At 40.7% G+C, this 16,703-nt stretch overlaps 1 protein-coding gene across 1 annotated transcript in view; it reads left to right on the forward strand.

Annotated features, from left to right (window-relative positions):
* The window catches only part of Glis3 (GLIS family zinc finger 3), a 407,081-nt gene that overhangs the window by 114,196 nt on the left and 276,182 nt on the right, over positions 1 to 16,703 (forward strand). The window contains 1 exon segment of the mRNA XM_040745944.1: positions 12,404 to 12,611. Within this exon segment, the coding sequence (XP_040601878.1) occupies positions 12,404 to 12,611 (208 nt within the window).

Consider the following 16,703-nt stretch of genomic DNA (forward strand, 5'->3'; position numbering starts at 1 on the left):
TGCTGGACAAACATGGGAGTAGATTGCATATTTTTACATATTTGATTTATTCAGTTCTTCAAACAGCCTTATGAAGGTGGGAGCAGTTATCACTCCATTTTCCAAATGGGCAGCAAAGGCACAGAGAGTTTCAGGAACTTGCCTATGGTCATGCAGCTTGTAAGTGAATCCTCTCTGGCTTCATCTACGTCACTCACATTGTCTCCTGTGTGACCTTCACGGTGCTTTCTCTGCTCTTGCCTCTCTCCTCTCTCTGCTCCTCTCATTGTTCATCCTGTCTTCCACCCCACCCCCCAGCCATGGAGAGGCTGAGTGAGAGGCGTGTCATCTTTCCCACCAAGATCATACAGATACTTTTTGTTTGTCTGTGTTCTTTTCTGTACTCAGCATATAGGTAACTTAATTCAAGACTGGATGTTGCTTACATTTTTCTCTGTTAGTTTAAACTCCATCTAGTCTTCTAGAAGATTTTGTAGAAATCTTGTCCTGATAGCCTGAGATTCCATGACACATCACAGTGCCAAGTCTACAATAGGTCAGTGTGACTAGTCATGGCCTTGGGGCGACCAAGGCAGTTTTCTCCACCTAAAGTACACTTTACTCTCATTCTTTCTGGTGTTTGTGCAAATCATATTCTAAGTAATGCTACCTTCATACATTGCCACAATCCTATAGGCTTTGGTGTAAGCCATTGTTAGAATGTAGGCAGGAACTGCCTGACTTGTCTATGAACAGAAACTCCATTGAAGTATCTAATGTAGCTGAGAAGGGACATGGTAAACAGATAACTGACCTACAAGCAATAAATCACTAAATTGAGCCTGTGCTAGCATTTCAGTTTTTGAGAGTAATGATTTGCTTATTTAACAAATACATCTGATCTCTTCCTGTGGGATTGTTGGAAATATTGTCAAGGGGAAAGCAGTAAAACGTGCTTATATTTCCTCTTTGGTTTTTGAGGCTAATTGTGGGTGAACTTTATTTAACACTCTTGCTATACTAAGTGTCTCTGTGGAGCAGAGAGGCTTCAGTTAACTTGGAAAATCATTACAAAGGAAGACAGGAGGGTCAGCAGAGGCCCTCTCTACTAATTAGTTGATAATTGATGTATAATGGCCGAGGGATGGGACTTTAGAATATAAACCCCAGGAACAATGTGAATCTATCTTCCATCTTTATGAGTTGTCTGGGAGCTATGAATTCTTTGCAACATCTTACCAGAAGTGCTCAGCAGTGTGGGAAACAAGATGAGGGCTGATGCCCAGAAAGCGGGGTTACTAGAGTTACAGACAAGCATAGAACAGTTTTCAATGTCTTAGGTATAAATGTGACTCCATGTAATATAGACATTAAATAAAATGAGTAGGACTGGTGATTCCATACTCTGTGGGCAACATTCCTGTAATGCTGACTAAAGCTGGAAGCATGCTGATGTAAAAATTATACCCTTGTGAAATAAAGAGAATCAAACTGAGTCCCGAAGACATGTTCGTAGGATTATACGATTTGTAGGACTCTTCTTGGGGTTAGGATTTGGCCTATTTATTGGTCTACTTTGGGAAGGAGTCACAGGATAGACTTTATATGATGGACCACACCTTAAACTTGGGCTTCTATAACCATTGCTTTCTGAATCTTCATTGCCCACACTGGGCCTTTTTCACTGTCTACTTTCTACTTTCCGTTTCTCCCATGGCTGCTTGCCTTCCTCATGCCTTGGAGAGTTTACTCTTGGGTGAACTCCTAGTTGCATGTATTATCTGTTCTAGCACGGAACCTCCAATGTCAGACAGCCAGTTATGTCAAAGCACAGAGTCCCCAATGTTAGGGAGCCAGTTATGCCAATGTTATCTGGTTAGTGGGCCCAGAGCAGAGTTTAGAAATTTACAATTTTCAGGAAATAACCCTTGTGATGCTAACTTATAGCCTGGTATGGAATCACTGATGACATGAAACATCCTGCTTTAACATCAGATTGTGTCAGCTTTCTGTTCCTTTAACAAACACTTAAAGGTAATTAACCTCCAAAGAGAATAGGTTATTTTGACTTGCGGTTTGGAAACATTCAGTACACAGTGGTTCCGTTGCCCATGGTGGGCCTCTGGTAAGGTTTGAGGTGAGTGTGTTAACACTGGAGCAGACCCATTTGGAAGTGAAAAAGGAGAAGGAAGAGACCAAGGCCCACAATCCCCTTCAAGGGCACATCTCACTGACCCAAAGTCTCCTCTTATGCCACCCTCCTAGGTTTCTATGAGCTCCCGATAGTTTCAGATCCCAACAATGACCCAGGTCTTTTGTACTAACTGAACTGACGCCTGGAACTCTAGCTCTTCCCTTGCTTTGTGCTGGAGACACCTATGACAGGAAGCCTGCTCCCCTTTGTTCACTTCCATGGCTGCAGCCTGTCACTTCTTTTTCATCCATGTGTCTTTTCTTCCTTTATTGTTTTTATAATGTTATTCTTGAGTGACTCCCCAAGGAGGAAGAGCCCTTAAAAATTCAGTTTCCCCAGCAAATATATTTTGTCTACAATTTGTTCCTCTGAAAGATTATTATGTGCATTGTAAGAACTATGAGAAACCTTTCAGTAAAAATATGTAATCTTTGTTTTATTACGTTATTTTGAAGTTGTTTGATCATGGGCACCTCCAGAAGTTTCTTCTTTTGCCACTTAAGTGACACACCTTTGGAAATTCCAAAGAACTTTGAGAGATGTCTCTAGGTTAATCATCTTCAGTGAATTACCTATAACATAGTAACTGCTCTCTTTCTTCTTCAAACTCCTGTCTGCAATTTAGCTTCATATTCAGTCCTGCACAGAGCATTAACCTTATCTGATGGCTCCCGGGTGAGTCTGTGTGATGTCAGTAGATTGTCAGCTCCGCAATGACAGGATGCTATACTCCGTGTTTCTTATCTCCCATGGGTTGTGTGCAGTTCTGAGCACCTGCTAATGCTGTCATTCCCATTCCTATTCTTTGGCATTTCTAGGCATTTATCCGGCCTTTCTGGATCTTAGAATGACACACTATACACTTATATACGTTCACTTCATGGTCAGTGCTGTGTTTTAGCAGGGAGATATGGCATATTTGTTTAAATACTCCACAGTAAGCCTTGTATGGTTTCTATTCATGAGTTTATTGTTTCCACTTCTTGAAGGGCTCAGAGGGGATCCAGGGATGACCTGGATCCAGTGACCAGTCCAGTCATCATGGGCCCCTGGAGAATCTTGTCCATCCCTCTCAGGTGAAAATCATGTGCTTTTCAAAGTTTTCTTGAGTATCTCATGCTTACCCCCTCTGAGAAAAGAGAAAGGAGCTTGCCCAAGTTATGTACTATATTATTGGTGAACACCCATATTTCATTATACGACAGGGATTTGTGCCATAAAGGTAGATTTATTTCAACATTTGCTTTGAGACTTTATTAAAATAGCTATATTTTCATAGTTTCTCTTAAGAACAGATGGGGGCAATGTATGATAAATCATATTGCTTGCAGAATTAGAGCATGCATATTCATATTTGAGGAACTTAGACATGTGGAAGGATACACATTTGGCTGTTTGAGTTGAGTCTCTTACAAGAATTTTGCTGCAACTGGGCAGACATGAAGACATCTTGGTTTTATATGTACATCTACATCATTTAACTTTAATGCATATTATTTGAAATGTAAATAAATGTGATCCCCAAGAGAAGTCACTATTATAATCTAACCAATGCTTCTATATATGCTAAGTTAATAAATCTGGGGCCTAAAATACATATGCTTGAATCCTAAACATAGTTTGGAACCTATGGGGGTTGTCACGGTATATAGACCATTTCTACCTTATTAGAGAATCCTTTTGTATTGATGGAGGACAGATTGTAAGGGCAGAGTTTTTAGTGACATCCCCAGTGCTCTTTCTTCTGTCTTGGCTCTAGAATTGGACCTTCTTGTCCACTCTGTCTGGGGAAACCTTATTGCTACATATCTACCTGGTAAAGCTTACCTTGTATGGGTATTTCTGTCCTTCTGGCTAAGTTTATCCATATCAGAAAGCCCCAACAGTTTCTTGAGCTACACTTTCCTACTATATTTGCCTCTACGTTAGAAAAAGACTGGGCAGCTCCTTTCTTAGAGCATGAGAAATTAGCAAGAGGTGTTAGTACTTTTTGGGATTCCTAATAATCATTTCTGCCATTACTACTCAGTTTGCATTACTTAAAAATTGTTCTGTACTACAGTGGTGATAATCACAGCCCAAAGTCTTGACTGAGCAGAGTGTGTGTGTTCGTTCTTGGTAATCCTTTGAGATGTCTTGGAGAGGAACCTGAAATGTTCTATTAACTACTAAATGGCCAAGGTTCCATCCACAATCTGCTTGTGGATGACAGCCACCTTCTCCCATGCAATTTGTGCACTTTCCAAAGTGGTATGGGTCTTCACTTAGAGTCTGGAGAGATGGTTCAATGGTTAAGATACTGACTGCTCTTCCAGAGGACCTAGGTTCTGATTCCCATCATCTATATGGTGGCTAGCAACCACTTGTGACTACAGTTCCAGGGATTGAGCCCTCTTCTGGCCCCCATGGGCATTACACACACACACACACACACACACACAGAGAGAGAGAGAGAGAGAGAGAGAGAGAGAGAGAGAGAGACAGAGAGAGAGAGAGAGAGAGAGAGAGAACACCCATATGTATTTAAAACAATTCTCACAAGGTATTTTTAAAGGAGTTCTTTTTTATATTGCACTTTTCTGTGGATTGTTTTAAGGAAACCATGCCATGCAGGGGTGTTTAAGTGTTTAGAACTAGAAACAGTGGTAAAAATTTTAGCTTCAAAGTTGCAGAAATGTTACTTCAGAATGACCCAGATTGGTTTCCAGCTATGCCTCAATTTTGTGATCACCAGGAACAAAGGAAGGACTAGACTTGTGAAAACTTTGCTTGTGCAATGAAAGGTTTATTGAGACGTTTAAGAAAATACTGTTTCTGGGACCAGTGAGATGACTCAGCAGCTGAAGGCTCTTGCTGTCATTCTCGACAGCCTGGGTTAGAGTCCCCAGATGGAAGATGAGAACTGACTTCCACGTTGTTTTCTGATTTCCATATGAGTCCCATGACATGCACACCTACACATATGCATACAACTATACACATGTGCAGACAACCTGTAAATAAATAAAGGCCAAAGATAATACATTCAGATTTTTTAAAAATTAGAACTGGGGAAAATTTCTGTACTAATGCTTTGTTGTACTGGCAGCATTTCACTTGAGATTAACACCTTAGTCCTAAACAGTCAGATTCTTTCTGAAGCAGTGAGCTGAAGAGTGGTGTGAAGCTGGAGTCCATCCCAGAAAGGACTGGGCTGGTGTGTGTGTGTGTGTGTGTGTGTGTGTGTGTGTGTGTGTGTGTGTGTGTGTCGGTGTGTCGGTGTGTGAGTGTGTGTGTGCGATCTGTGTCTATGTATGTGTCTCATGCACTGTGAGTTGTCATCATTAGTCCCTTGGTACTTAAGGGAAAAGAAATTCTAGAGACAATATAAAATGGTCATGGAGACAGTTCTTTCTTTCTCTTAATTTTTATTGAAAAAATTTCATATTCTGATCACGCTTTTTCTATTCCCTCCCCACTTCCTCACCCACACAACTTCATGCCCCTTCTCTCTTTAAAAACCACAAACAAAAATCATGCACAGTCCCCCCAAAAACCAGGAACAAAAATATACAAGCAAAACACACACACACACAGAGAGACAAAAAAAAAGCCCAAACAAAGAAATCTAATATTGAATCTCTTTTGCCTTGGCCAGCTACTCCTGGGCATGGGGCCTGATGTGTGGGTCATTTACCCCTTGAGACTGCATTGGAGAAAACAAATTTTTCCTGCTGGTGGGCATCAGTTACAGATAGCTTCTTGGTGAGCGGTGGGAGGACTAGAGCAAGGAGGGCTTCTTTAATGACATAGGGCTCTTTTGTGTATGTGTGTGCTAGGGTATGTGTGTGTGGGCATGTGTGTGCATGAACATGGAGGTAAGTTGTGTATGTGTGTGCTAGTGTATGTGTGTATGGATATGTGCGGGCTAGTTTATGTGTGTACAGACATGTGTGCTAGTTTATTTATGTGTGGACATGTATGTGCATGAACATGGAGGTAAGTTGTGTATGTGTGTGCTAGTGTATGTGTGTGCATGAACATGGAGGTAAGTTGTGTATGTGTGTGCTAGTGTATGTGTGTGCATGAACATGGAGGTAAGTTGTGTATGTGGACATGTGAGTGCTAGTTTATGTGTGTACAGACATGTGTGCTAGTTTATTTGTGTGTGGACATGTGTGTGCATGAACATGGAGGTAAGTTGTGTATGTGTGTGTGTGGACATGTGTGTGCTAGTTTATGTGTGTGCATGAATATGGAGGTCTTAGGGACCTGTTTGCCTTCATCTCCTAGTTTTGGAATTACTGGCATTTTTCACATGGATTCTGGTGTTTGAACTCAGGTCCTCACATTTGCAAGGCAGGCACTTTACCCACTGAGCTATCTTCCAGCTCCAAATTAAGCTGACTTTTTCAAAGTATTTAGTAAGCGTCACACACTATATCACACATATTAGCTCCTTCAGCCCTCTTTTTTTGTTTGTTTGTTTTTCAAGACAGGATTTTGGAGGCTGTCCTGGAACTTGCTCTGTAGACCAGGCTTAACTTGAACTCAACAGAGATCCACCTGCCTCTGCCTCCCGAGTGCTGGGATTAAAGGTGTGTGCCACCAACACCCGGCTTCCTTCATCCCTCTTAACAGCTGTACAGTTCTGCAGCATTAAATTCATTGTAGAACCAGAAAGCAGCCACAGAGAGCTTACACAGTGTGGAACGACTATAAAGCTAGTGCTGGTGTGGTTGTGATGCAGATGTGTGCTCTGATGCAACTCTGATGATGCTAGCCTGTCCTTTTCTTCCTTTAGCCTTTCAACTTTTCTGTCAATCTCCAGTGCTCTGGTATCCAGTGATTTACTAATCTATCTTGGGGGCCACTGGATTAAAACTTTTCTTTACACTTATGACCCTGCATTAGAAAGCAAGTTGCTCTACATGTATCATCACATGTATTATTGGCAATATGTGAGCATAATTTTCTTTCCTAGTATTATAGCCTTGCTGAATGCTTTGAATTTTATAATTGCATTATGGTTATACATTTAAGGGTTAAAAATATGGAATCTATGACACTCTTTTTTTGTTTGTTTGGTTGGTTTTTTGAGACAGGGTTTCTCTGTGGCTTTGGAGACTGTTCTGGAATTAGTTCTTGTAGACCAGGCTGGTCACAAACTCACAGAGATCCACCTGCTTCTGCCTCCTGAATGCTGGGATTAAAGGTGTGTGTCATCTCTATGACTTATTCTTAAAGGCCCCAGAATTTGTATGAGCAAACTCTTGAGTTCATATGTTAGATGAAGAAATGACCATAGGTGAAGTTGGAGAGTATTTTCATATTTCTGCATCCTTTTCTAGGTCTTAAGGTTACATAGAGAACCCAGATGCTTAAATGTGGTAGTGTGTATATTAATATTAACCTGTTGTCATTAAAGCAATTCCATGCATTAAGTGACCTGACCATTACCTATTTTAGAAGAGGCTACAAGGTCAGAGAGATCTCAAGGACTCTGCCTATTGCCACATAGCCAATGAGAGCAGGACTTAGAACTTGAACCAATCAAATGTTAATATTTTTGCCTTGAAAATACCCTATGTGTTGCACTGAACTGTTTAGAAGTTGATCTTCTGTGATGGGATAAATCATTTATGATGGGATAAAAGCTATTTCACATGATTCACCTAGAGGCAAGAATTATTTTTATAAACTATAGGAAGTGGCCTTAGTGGGGACTTAGTCCATCCTTTGAATACCGTCTCCATGGGCTTCCTGGCTCATAGTTAGCATTTTGTAACTGCCAGTTGATTAGCAATTAAGAACAGCAAAGCTTTGATTATGTCAGCTCTGCCCTCTCATCTGTGTTTCGTTTTTGTTGCCCTCTGTATCAATGTGGATTTTAAGAGAACCAGTGAGTAGACAGAAGCAGTTAGGAAAGATGCAAACTATTTACGATGAGTATGACCTAATCAACCTTGGCTTTGTAGAAGACTCTTTCAACTAATGAAGACATTCATGAAAATCACAGCTCTTCTAAAGTGACCACTCAGTTTAGAAACTCAGAGATGCAAAATGATTTTGGACTTCCCACCAGCATGGGGTGATCTTGGCTAGAACCTATGTGGTACTCAGAACACCATCCTCTAGATCTTTATTTGAGCAGTAAACACGTTTTTAAACACACACCATGCTGTCTCTAAAAATAAGTGATATTTCAAAAAGAAAACTAGTGCCCAAGTAGTTGGCACATCTGGTAGTCAGAAAAGCTGTATGGTTTGTTTTTATGGAACAACAAGCCAGGGAACATTCAAACTTGGCCAGTTGCAAACTTCTCTCTGTGATGACACCTGGCTTAAAAAAATTGGCTCTAGGCTGAAAACAGAAAGAACATTGGAAATGGGCAGAGAATTAAACAGCAGCATTTCCTATCTTGTTTTGTGCAAGGAATTGTGAAGACGTTTTTCTAACAGAGTGAAACAGAAAGGCAGAGGCAGGCGTGAAACAATACCATCAGTGACAGTAGCTGCTGACATCCACAGTACCTACTATGGTGCTGAGTCCTTTGTGTGTGCTGCTACTACTAGATGCAAAGTCACCTTTTGAGGCAGCATAGATGTCTTTTCTTGTTTGGTAGATGGTAAGATAGAAATACTGACTCCAGGTATTCAGTAGTTTGCCTGGGTCACACAAAGAGCCTGATCACCAGGCAGGCTTGTCCCAGAGTCCACACTCATACACTGAGTAGACCTGAGTTGATCCTTGTCTGGTATTCTGAAAAAGAGTTATACTTTTACTGCTTGGTTTGTAGTAGCTCGTTCTATAGCTCTTGTTTACTTCCCTTTGTGAGATAGATGATGCCATTTTCTAGAGCATTCTCAGCACTGCATACAAATACTGCATGTTTATGAGAAATTCACTGTTGACACAAGCTATCACTCTTCTGTGCTTAGAGGGTGTTTAAGTTGGTCCATGGGTTTGGAGTAGGCGGAGGGACGATGCACAGTGATAGGTTACTAGGCAGAGATGGACTGAGGCATCTTCATTACAGGGAGTCTAGGCTACAGGGTTCTAGGGGAAGCCTTGGTCAGTGCCACACCCTGGACCAGAGAACAGATGTACACTTACTACTTTCTTCAGCTTTGTCTTCCATTCACCTTGGTCAGCTACACTGTGGAGAAGCATCAATGGGCTGACTGCATTTGGATATATTTTTTTAATGGTCCTATGTTTCACAGAAGATGGTTAGGAGGGCTTCCATGAAAGTAGTTGGATAACATTTTAATATTCATTGTAGCCATATTTAATTTCCATGCATTCATTCACAGCTTTGTAAATAGGCTAGGTTGTTAGGGAGCAGATACATGTTAAACAAGAACTTCATTTTTTTAAGACTTGAAGCATAAAAATGAGAGGTAGTGGGAATGTAATAGGTTCACTCACTAAAGAGCAGATCACTCAGATCTGTGCATATGATGGTGAGAATGAAAGGCAGGCCCACACCTTTGGGTTGAAGCCTTGAAGATGGGGAGGTGCTCACTAGATACATGAATTACAGACGCATTTGTGGACAAGGGTTTGAGTAAAAGTTTGGCAGTTGCTAATTCTTTGTTTTTTATTTTATTAATATTTTTTTTATTTTCCATTTTAAATTTAGATAAGAAACAAGGTTGCTTCACAAGTCAGTACCAGGTCCCTCTCCCTTTCCCTCCCCTCCTCCCGTGCCCTCCCCCCAACTCCCCCCCCCGTTATCCTCTCATTCCCCCAGGGAGGGTGAGGCACTCCATGGGGGTGTCCATAGTCTGTCATTTCATATAGGGAGGGCTTCAGATTCTTTCAGACTCAAGAGTATCAAGGTGAGAGTGCACGTGACATTGTTCTATGGGTCAGTCCTAGAGACCGTGTGTATCACTCAGGATGGGTGCTGATCTGCTGGTCCGAGGCTCAATAGATTACCTAGGCCTCCTCACTGACACCCTAGATTCAGGAGTCTTGATCAGTCCCATGCTGGAGGTGCTCAGGCTAGATGCATGAGATTGCAGAGTTAACCTTTGTCTGGTCAGCTGTTTCTGGGGGTTAAACCAGGCAGTTGCTAATTCTAAGTATACATGTTCTCATTGCATTTCTGAAGTAATGATAGCATACACAAATTTAATTGGTACTTCATGTTGTTACTACACACACAAACATAAATATGTTTAATATAACCAATGTAATAATTGATTGTTCATGCTTTTGATATACATGTATATACACACAGGATTTTAGATTTGACAAATAGGTATATGATTTGTTATTGAGTCGTATTTCTTGTGTGTACAGGATACAGTGACTAATGTATTTGTTTTAGAGGCAGATAGATGTTAATAGTTTTATTAAGGATAAAACAGACATAAAGTGACAGCTCATTATATGAGAGTATATGGCAGTCTCTTTGACTGAATGCTTGACATCTGATATTACTTGTAATAGAAACGTATAGTAGCAGTGGAAGCTGAGGAGATAACTCAGGCCATTATAGCCTAGGTTAGTCTATGCACCTCTGCATTGCCTTTTCTAAGGTTAAAAAGAGAGTATTTGCAAATACACAGGATTAAGAATTTTCAGACAGCCTCAGTTTGTGAGTATCATGTAAAAAACACATCCTCCACTCTTGATGTGAAGGCAAAAACCCTGATGGTCCAATGTCATATTAGTCAGAAAAATGGAATGTCTCCAGCTGGTCTTGGAAGACTCAAGATAATGGTTCAGAAATCTGCAACAGGAGGGAGAGGTAAACCTGTACATCTGAAGAAAGATCTGAGAAATTTCTTTAGGAGACGGTGACCTTGGACAGTGTTCAAGAGAGGGTCTAGAGTCCAAACTAAAACATGTGGATGCCTTGGAAATATATGAGGAATTTCATTTTCATAGATAATTCCCTGTGCAGTTATATGCATGTGCACCTAGATTTGAGCTCCACCGCGCTGATGTGGATGGAGCTCCTGCCTCCTAACTGAGCTGTGCCCAACCAGCATACTTGAGGTGTACCTTCGTTTATGAGGATATGGCAATAGCTTCCATGTCTGTTTTGTCTCAAGGGGCTCTTAGGAGAAAATGTAACCAAAATTGATGCCAAATAAAAGAGTTGTTTAGTTTAATTGGGGGAAAACAAAATATGAAATTTTCCTTTCTAGAGCTAAAGAAGGTTACAGTGACAAATTCTACATACTTTAGTGATGACAAAGTCAGAGAATCTAGTGAGAAATTTATTTTATTTGTTAGAGTTGGGAATAGAGTATATGGCACTGAGACTCAACCAGGTAGTCATCAGACATGTTTGAGAAAGCACATCAATGCGAAGGGAATGTCTAGTATGACTCAGCTTTTACTGTTATTTTAAACAATGAGTCATGGCAATGTCAGCCGTTTCTTCTCCACTTTCACTTCCCTTTAATGACACAGATTCTTGTGGGTTTCTTTGCCTTTATTTCTTTCTCCTTTAGGTATGTACCACACTTTTATTTTTATATTGGAATATTATAAGTAATGAAAACCCAAAAGTATTGTTAAATTCAGTTACCTTTCTAAGTGAATGTTTTATGGGTTTCCCATCTTGAATTGAAAAAAAAGTTGTTGTGTGTCCAATGGCAGCATACTGGGATGAAGAGGGAAAATGATATATCTTGACTATAGTTCTCTTTTAAAGAGGGAAGTACAGACTTGCTATCAAATTGGTTAAATGTTTTTGTTCCTTCTCCAGAAGTATTTACTTAATTTGCTGTGTGATTCAAAATATTAGCTGCTCTAGGAAGGAAGTGATTTGCTATAGATGATTCCATTTGCAAGTCACCTTCACCCTTCCGTTAAGGATATAAATTATGACTTTCAGCATAGTTTTCAGCAGATGATTCTCGCTTCTAAACAGTGACATTGAACCACATTTGATGATGAGCGGTGATTATGAAAAGCTTAGTAGCATTACAGCTATTGCCTTGGAATCATGTGCTTTTTTGGTGTTACCAATATTAAAGAGATGCTCTTGTAGCACCAGCACTTGGGAGGTGGAGGCAGGAAGAACAGAGACTCAAGGCTATCTTTGGCTACACAGTAAGTTGGAGGGCAGCCTAGGCAACATGAAATCCCATGTAAAAAAAATTTACTAAACAGAGAAGATCCAAGGACTGTCTTCTAGAGATGAGCCCTGATGTAAATGTGCACATGTGTATGAATTGATTGCTGATGTCAGGGACGTGAAAGCTAACCTGATTCATTTGTTTTTAGGGGCTCTTGGCTTTGGGCCTCAGTGCAAGTCCATTGGAAAAGGCAGCTGCAACAATCTAGTGGTCACCAGCAGTCCCATGATGGTTCAGCGACTGGGACCCATTTCACCTCCAGCAAGCCAGGTCTCCACAGCATGCAAGCAGATCAGTCCTAGCTTACCGAGGGCAGTGAATGCAGCCAACCTGAATAGACCTCCTTCAGATTCCAGGTCTCAACTTACGTTTTTTTTACCCTCCTTTCCTTATGGTATACTCATACCCTGTGAGTGTGGTCCCCGCTCCTCCTGAACACGAATGTACTCACTCACACTGACTCATACAGTCACTGTTCATGTTCACACACTCTACTGAAGCAACTCTTCCTGTTTCAGCTTTCTAGGAGAATGTGTCTGAAAAGTGAGTACCATTCTTAAACTCTTAATCAGGACGGATGCTGTGATAGCCGTTGTCTGGTTACATGAGATTTGAGAGTCTCTGGAACCAAAGCCTGGTTTGTAAAGTTGTCATTTCCTTACAAAGCAACTCATATTGTGGCTCTACACATCTGTCAGGTTTTCAGGGTGTGCATTGCAGGGTCTCAGGGCCGGTTTACAGACTGTCAGTCTGTTAACTCACCTGTCCACTCATCTACTCAAGCATGTATTAAGTACCTACTGTGTGCATAATACAGCAGTTATAAAGATAGAAATCATGAATCATAATGTGTTTGGAAAGACATAATTGTATCGTTCTGTAAGCTTTTATTAAATATTTGATTAGGTGGCAGTGTAAGTGCAGTAATACCTCGTGTCTTTTTCATTTGGAAGAGTTAAAGAAACCACTCCCCTCTAGACAAAATTTTATTTTCCTCAGTGTTGATGTGTGTGTGTGTGTGTGTGTGTGTGTGTGTGTGTGTGTGTCAGGGAGGTGTAGCTAAATAAAAGTGAAATATGCTATAGCATTTAAGGTCTTTTTATTTTTGAAGATTATTATTTTATCTTTTAGAGGTTATTTTCTTGGAGAAAAACAGTGTAGAATTTTTGCCTGTGAGTATCAGTTCTGAGGTGATAGGTCTTATAAAGCAGTGGCTGTCTGCATCCTTCTGTGTGGGCTGTAACCACTAAGGTACTTTGTGGTCCTGAGACTCTGTTTCTCCTTTTACCTTCCTTATGCTCTTTTTTTCTGGGCCTCCTTCCACTCTCCAGTTGAGACTCTGAAATCATGGCTCCCAGATCGCTTATTTATGCCTGGATTTTTTTTAGGTGAAAGCTTGTTTTCTACCTGAGACTTTAGTGATGGGAAGCTGCTGTCACTTTCCCATTGATGATTATGCCTCTAGGGACTCTGCAGCCCTGCTGAGTGCTGCATGTAAAATTAACTGCTCATTGGTGGGTGTCGCTGGAAGCCTTCAGCTTCCTGTCTGTGGCAAGTCCATCCCATGCCTGGAAGGCAGTCATAATTAATGGAGAAATAGACGATAGTAGGCAGAACTCAGTCCGCTTGAGCCAAGTACTGTACACAGTCTGTTTCATGGTGCGGCCAGAGGGGTCATTATCTCAGTATTTCCTGGCATATCTGATTCCTTAGTATAATATATTCTTAAAAGGCAACATCTTGACGATGCACTGACAAGTGTTTTGACTGTGTATTCTGTGAACCTTTCTCTGGGAGTGTTCTTTTTTTTTATGGATGGGCAAAGAAACAGGAATTGAGAAATGGCTTGGTGAAGTGAAGGATGGAACCCACTTATAGCAGTTTGGAAAGGTTGTGTTTTTTATGTGGCCATTACTTTGGTTTGTGTGTTCCATCAGGTGGATAAAAGCTCGAGAAGCAACAGTGCATTGCCATCTAACACTAAAGACTGGTTAGGGAGTGAACCAGCTGAACATTTCATGCATCAGGTCTTCCATAGGTGGATGGGGCCAGAGAGGCCATGGACCATTCAATCTGAGAGATGTTTGCCCTTTGAAAATCTGCAAAGGTGATTGCTTCCTTAAGGTTGTATAATTGCTATGCACTGTAGAAAAAGGGAAACTGTAGAAAAGAATTAGGCAATAAATGTGATCACCTTGAGTCCCATCACCCTGAGATTAACATGAGTGGAAACTTGATAAATACCCCTTAAATCCATGGGAACACATGCCCTATAGGCACTGGCTTTCCTGGCCATCAAATTGACCATATAATAGACACTGTTTTATAACTTTCCCCAATAAATATAGCTTAAGCTCTTTTATAAGACATCTTCTTTAGCCTTCATATTGGTTTCCTCCTGCCCCAAATGCCATTTTATGAAGGAAGAACAGAAATAAAACAAATTCTTATCAGTCCTTTATTACCAGGTCTTCAGTTCTTTTTTATGATTTAAAAAATGATAATTTTATCATTTCTCTCTTCCCTGTCCTCCCTCCAACCCCTTTCTTTCAAATTCATGACTCCTTATTCTTTAATTATTATTGTTACATACATATATGGAAGTAAATAATAAATGCAACCTGCTGAATCCCTTTAGTGTTGCTTTTATGATTATTCTTTAGTTCTGCCCACTTGGCATTGGGTAACGATTTAGGGGGTTCATCCCTGGGCGAGAGTAATTCTCCCTCTCTTAGCAGTCTTTTCTCACATGTAACTCTTCATTTAGGGTGGTAGCCCTGTGAAATTTCCCCCATCCATCTTGGCATGTCAACTGGGGTTACCATTGTTCAGGTCTTGTTTAAGTGGTCATGTTGTCGAGCTTCTTGCCATCTCTGAAAGACACAGTGTTTCTGGCTAGTACAGTCTTTCATCTCCTCTTCCTTGATGGTGCAGGGGTTAAGTTATAGATGTCCATGGCAACTGGACACACTGTAGTAGGTTGTTCTCTGCATTTAGACTAGCTGTGCTGTTTTATAAAAGTCTCCATCTGCTGTGAAATGAAGCTTCTTTGATGAGGAGTGAAAGGTGCGTATTACTGTGGGTACAGGTGTTTAAATGAAGTTAGGAATTATACTGGTTTAGTAAAGTGACTTTGTTAGGCTCTCGTCTGAGTCTCTGACCTTTCTAGGCGTGTGTTCTTGGCTAGGTTTACAGTACCAGATAAGATTTCCTTCCTGCTGAACAGGCCTTCAGTTCAGTTAGACAGCTGTTGGTTACCACCCAGTCTTAAGTGCCACTGTTGCACCTTCAGGGATACCTTGCCATGTCGATTATTGTTGTTCATAGGCATCACCACAGGGTAGGACTATTGTGTCTTTTCCTCCCTTAATAGCTTGCAGTACAGCTCTGTCTCTTATTTTAGTATTATAAGTAATACTTTATTGGATTAGCCTATAAATCTTTTATTTCATGTCTCTAGTGATTAGAACAATTAATCAGGAGTTGTTGGTTTAAACAGCCACTAATAACAGCTTTGATGCTATTGACAGGCATTTTCAGGTTACACCGCAGAGACGACCAATCCACATGTGCGCTCAGCAGTGGTCTCAGACATGACCGTATATTTAATTTTATCTATGCATCTTATTAGTTTGAGATGATAATTGTGTAATTACCTTAATTGATATCTCTTTATTGTTGATAATATTGAACAGTTTTCAGAGATTTGCCAACTATATTTCTTTCTTTTCTTTTACTTGATTTGAATGTAATTTTCTTCTGGGGAATTCCTCTAAGAGAACATGCTCCATCTTTCACTTGTGCTCTGTTATATCCAGTGATGGGGATCCTGCCTTGGTACTGTGTATTTGCTGTGATGAAATCCCCAGTCATTGCTCACTAGCCAACCACAGGAGACCATGTCACTTTTGGTGTCATCCACACCCTGCTGTAAAGGCCATTGCACATGTGTCCCTTAAATGACAAGATAGGTGTGCCAAAACAGCTACGTCATACAGTTGCTGAGTATCTCAGTCTAGCATAGTCAACCAGTGTGGGCTTTGTAGAGACTTAGCTTGCCTAGTGTGTCCACATGCATTGTGAATTTGATCTTAGGATTGAATATTCATAATCCTAGCAAACGCCATCCCTGTCCAAGGTGTGGTGGTTTCAAGACATAGTTTCACATGCAGTTCCTAATTGATTTGCCCAGTGTCAGCTGTGCAGCTTGTCAATACGAAGGTCAACCACCACAGAGTGACTTGCATTTAGTTTCATATTCTAACCTGGAATTCTTGGTGGTAATTGCCTTTTTGTTTGCAGTATGTTCACAAAGCTCAGAGAAGGCCAGGAAAAGGATCAGGAACGTACTCTAGGCTCCCTCTGCACTCTGATATCTTCTAAAGCTGCTCTGTGTTCATAAGCCATGCTCACTCTTTTGGAAGATTTCCTGGGGTACATAGATGATA

The sequence above is a fragment of the Mesocricetus auratus genome, unplaced genomic scaffold, assembly GCF_017639785.1.
Source record: "Mesocricetus auratus isolate SY011 unplaced genomic scaffold, BCM_Maur_2.0 Super-Scaffold_4256, whole genome shotgun sequence".
Classification (NCBI taxonomy): Eukaryota; Metazoa; Chordata; class Mammalia; order Rodentia; family Cricetidae; genus Mesocricetus; species Mesocricetus auratus.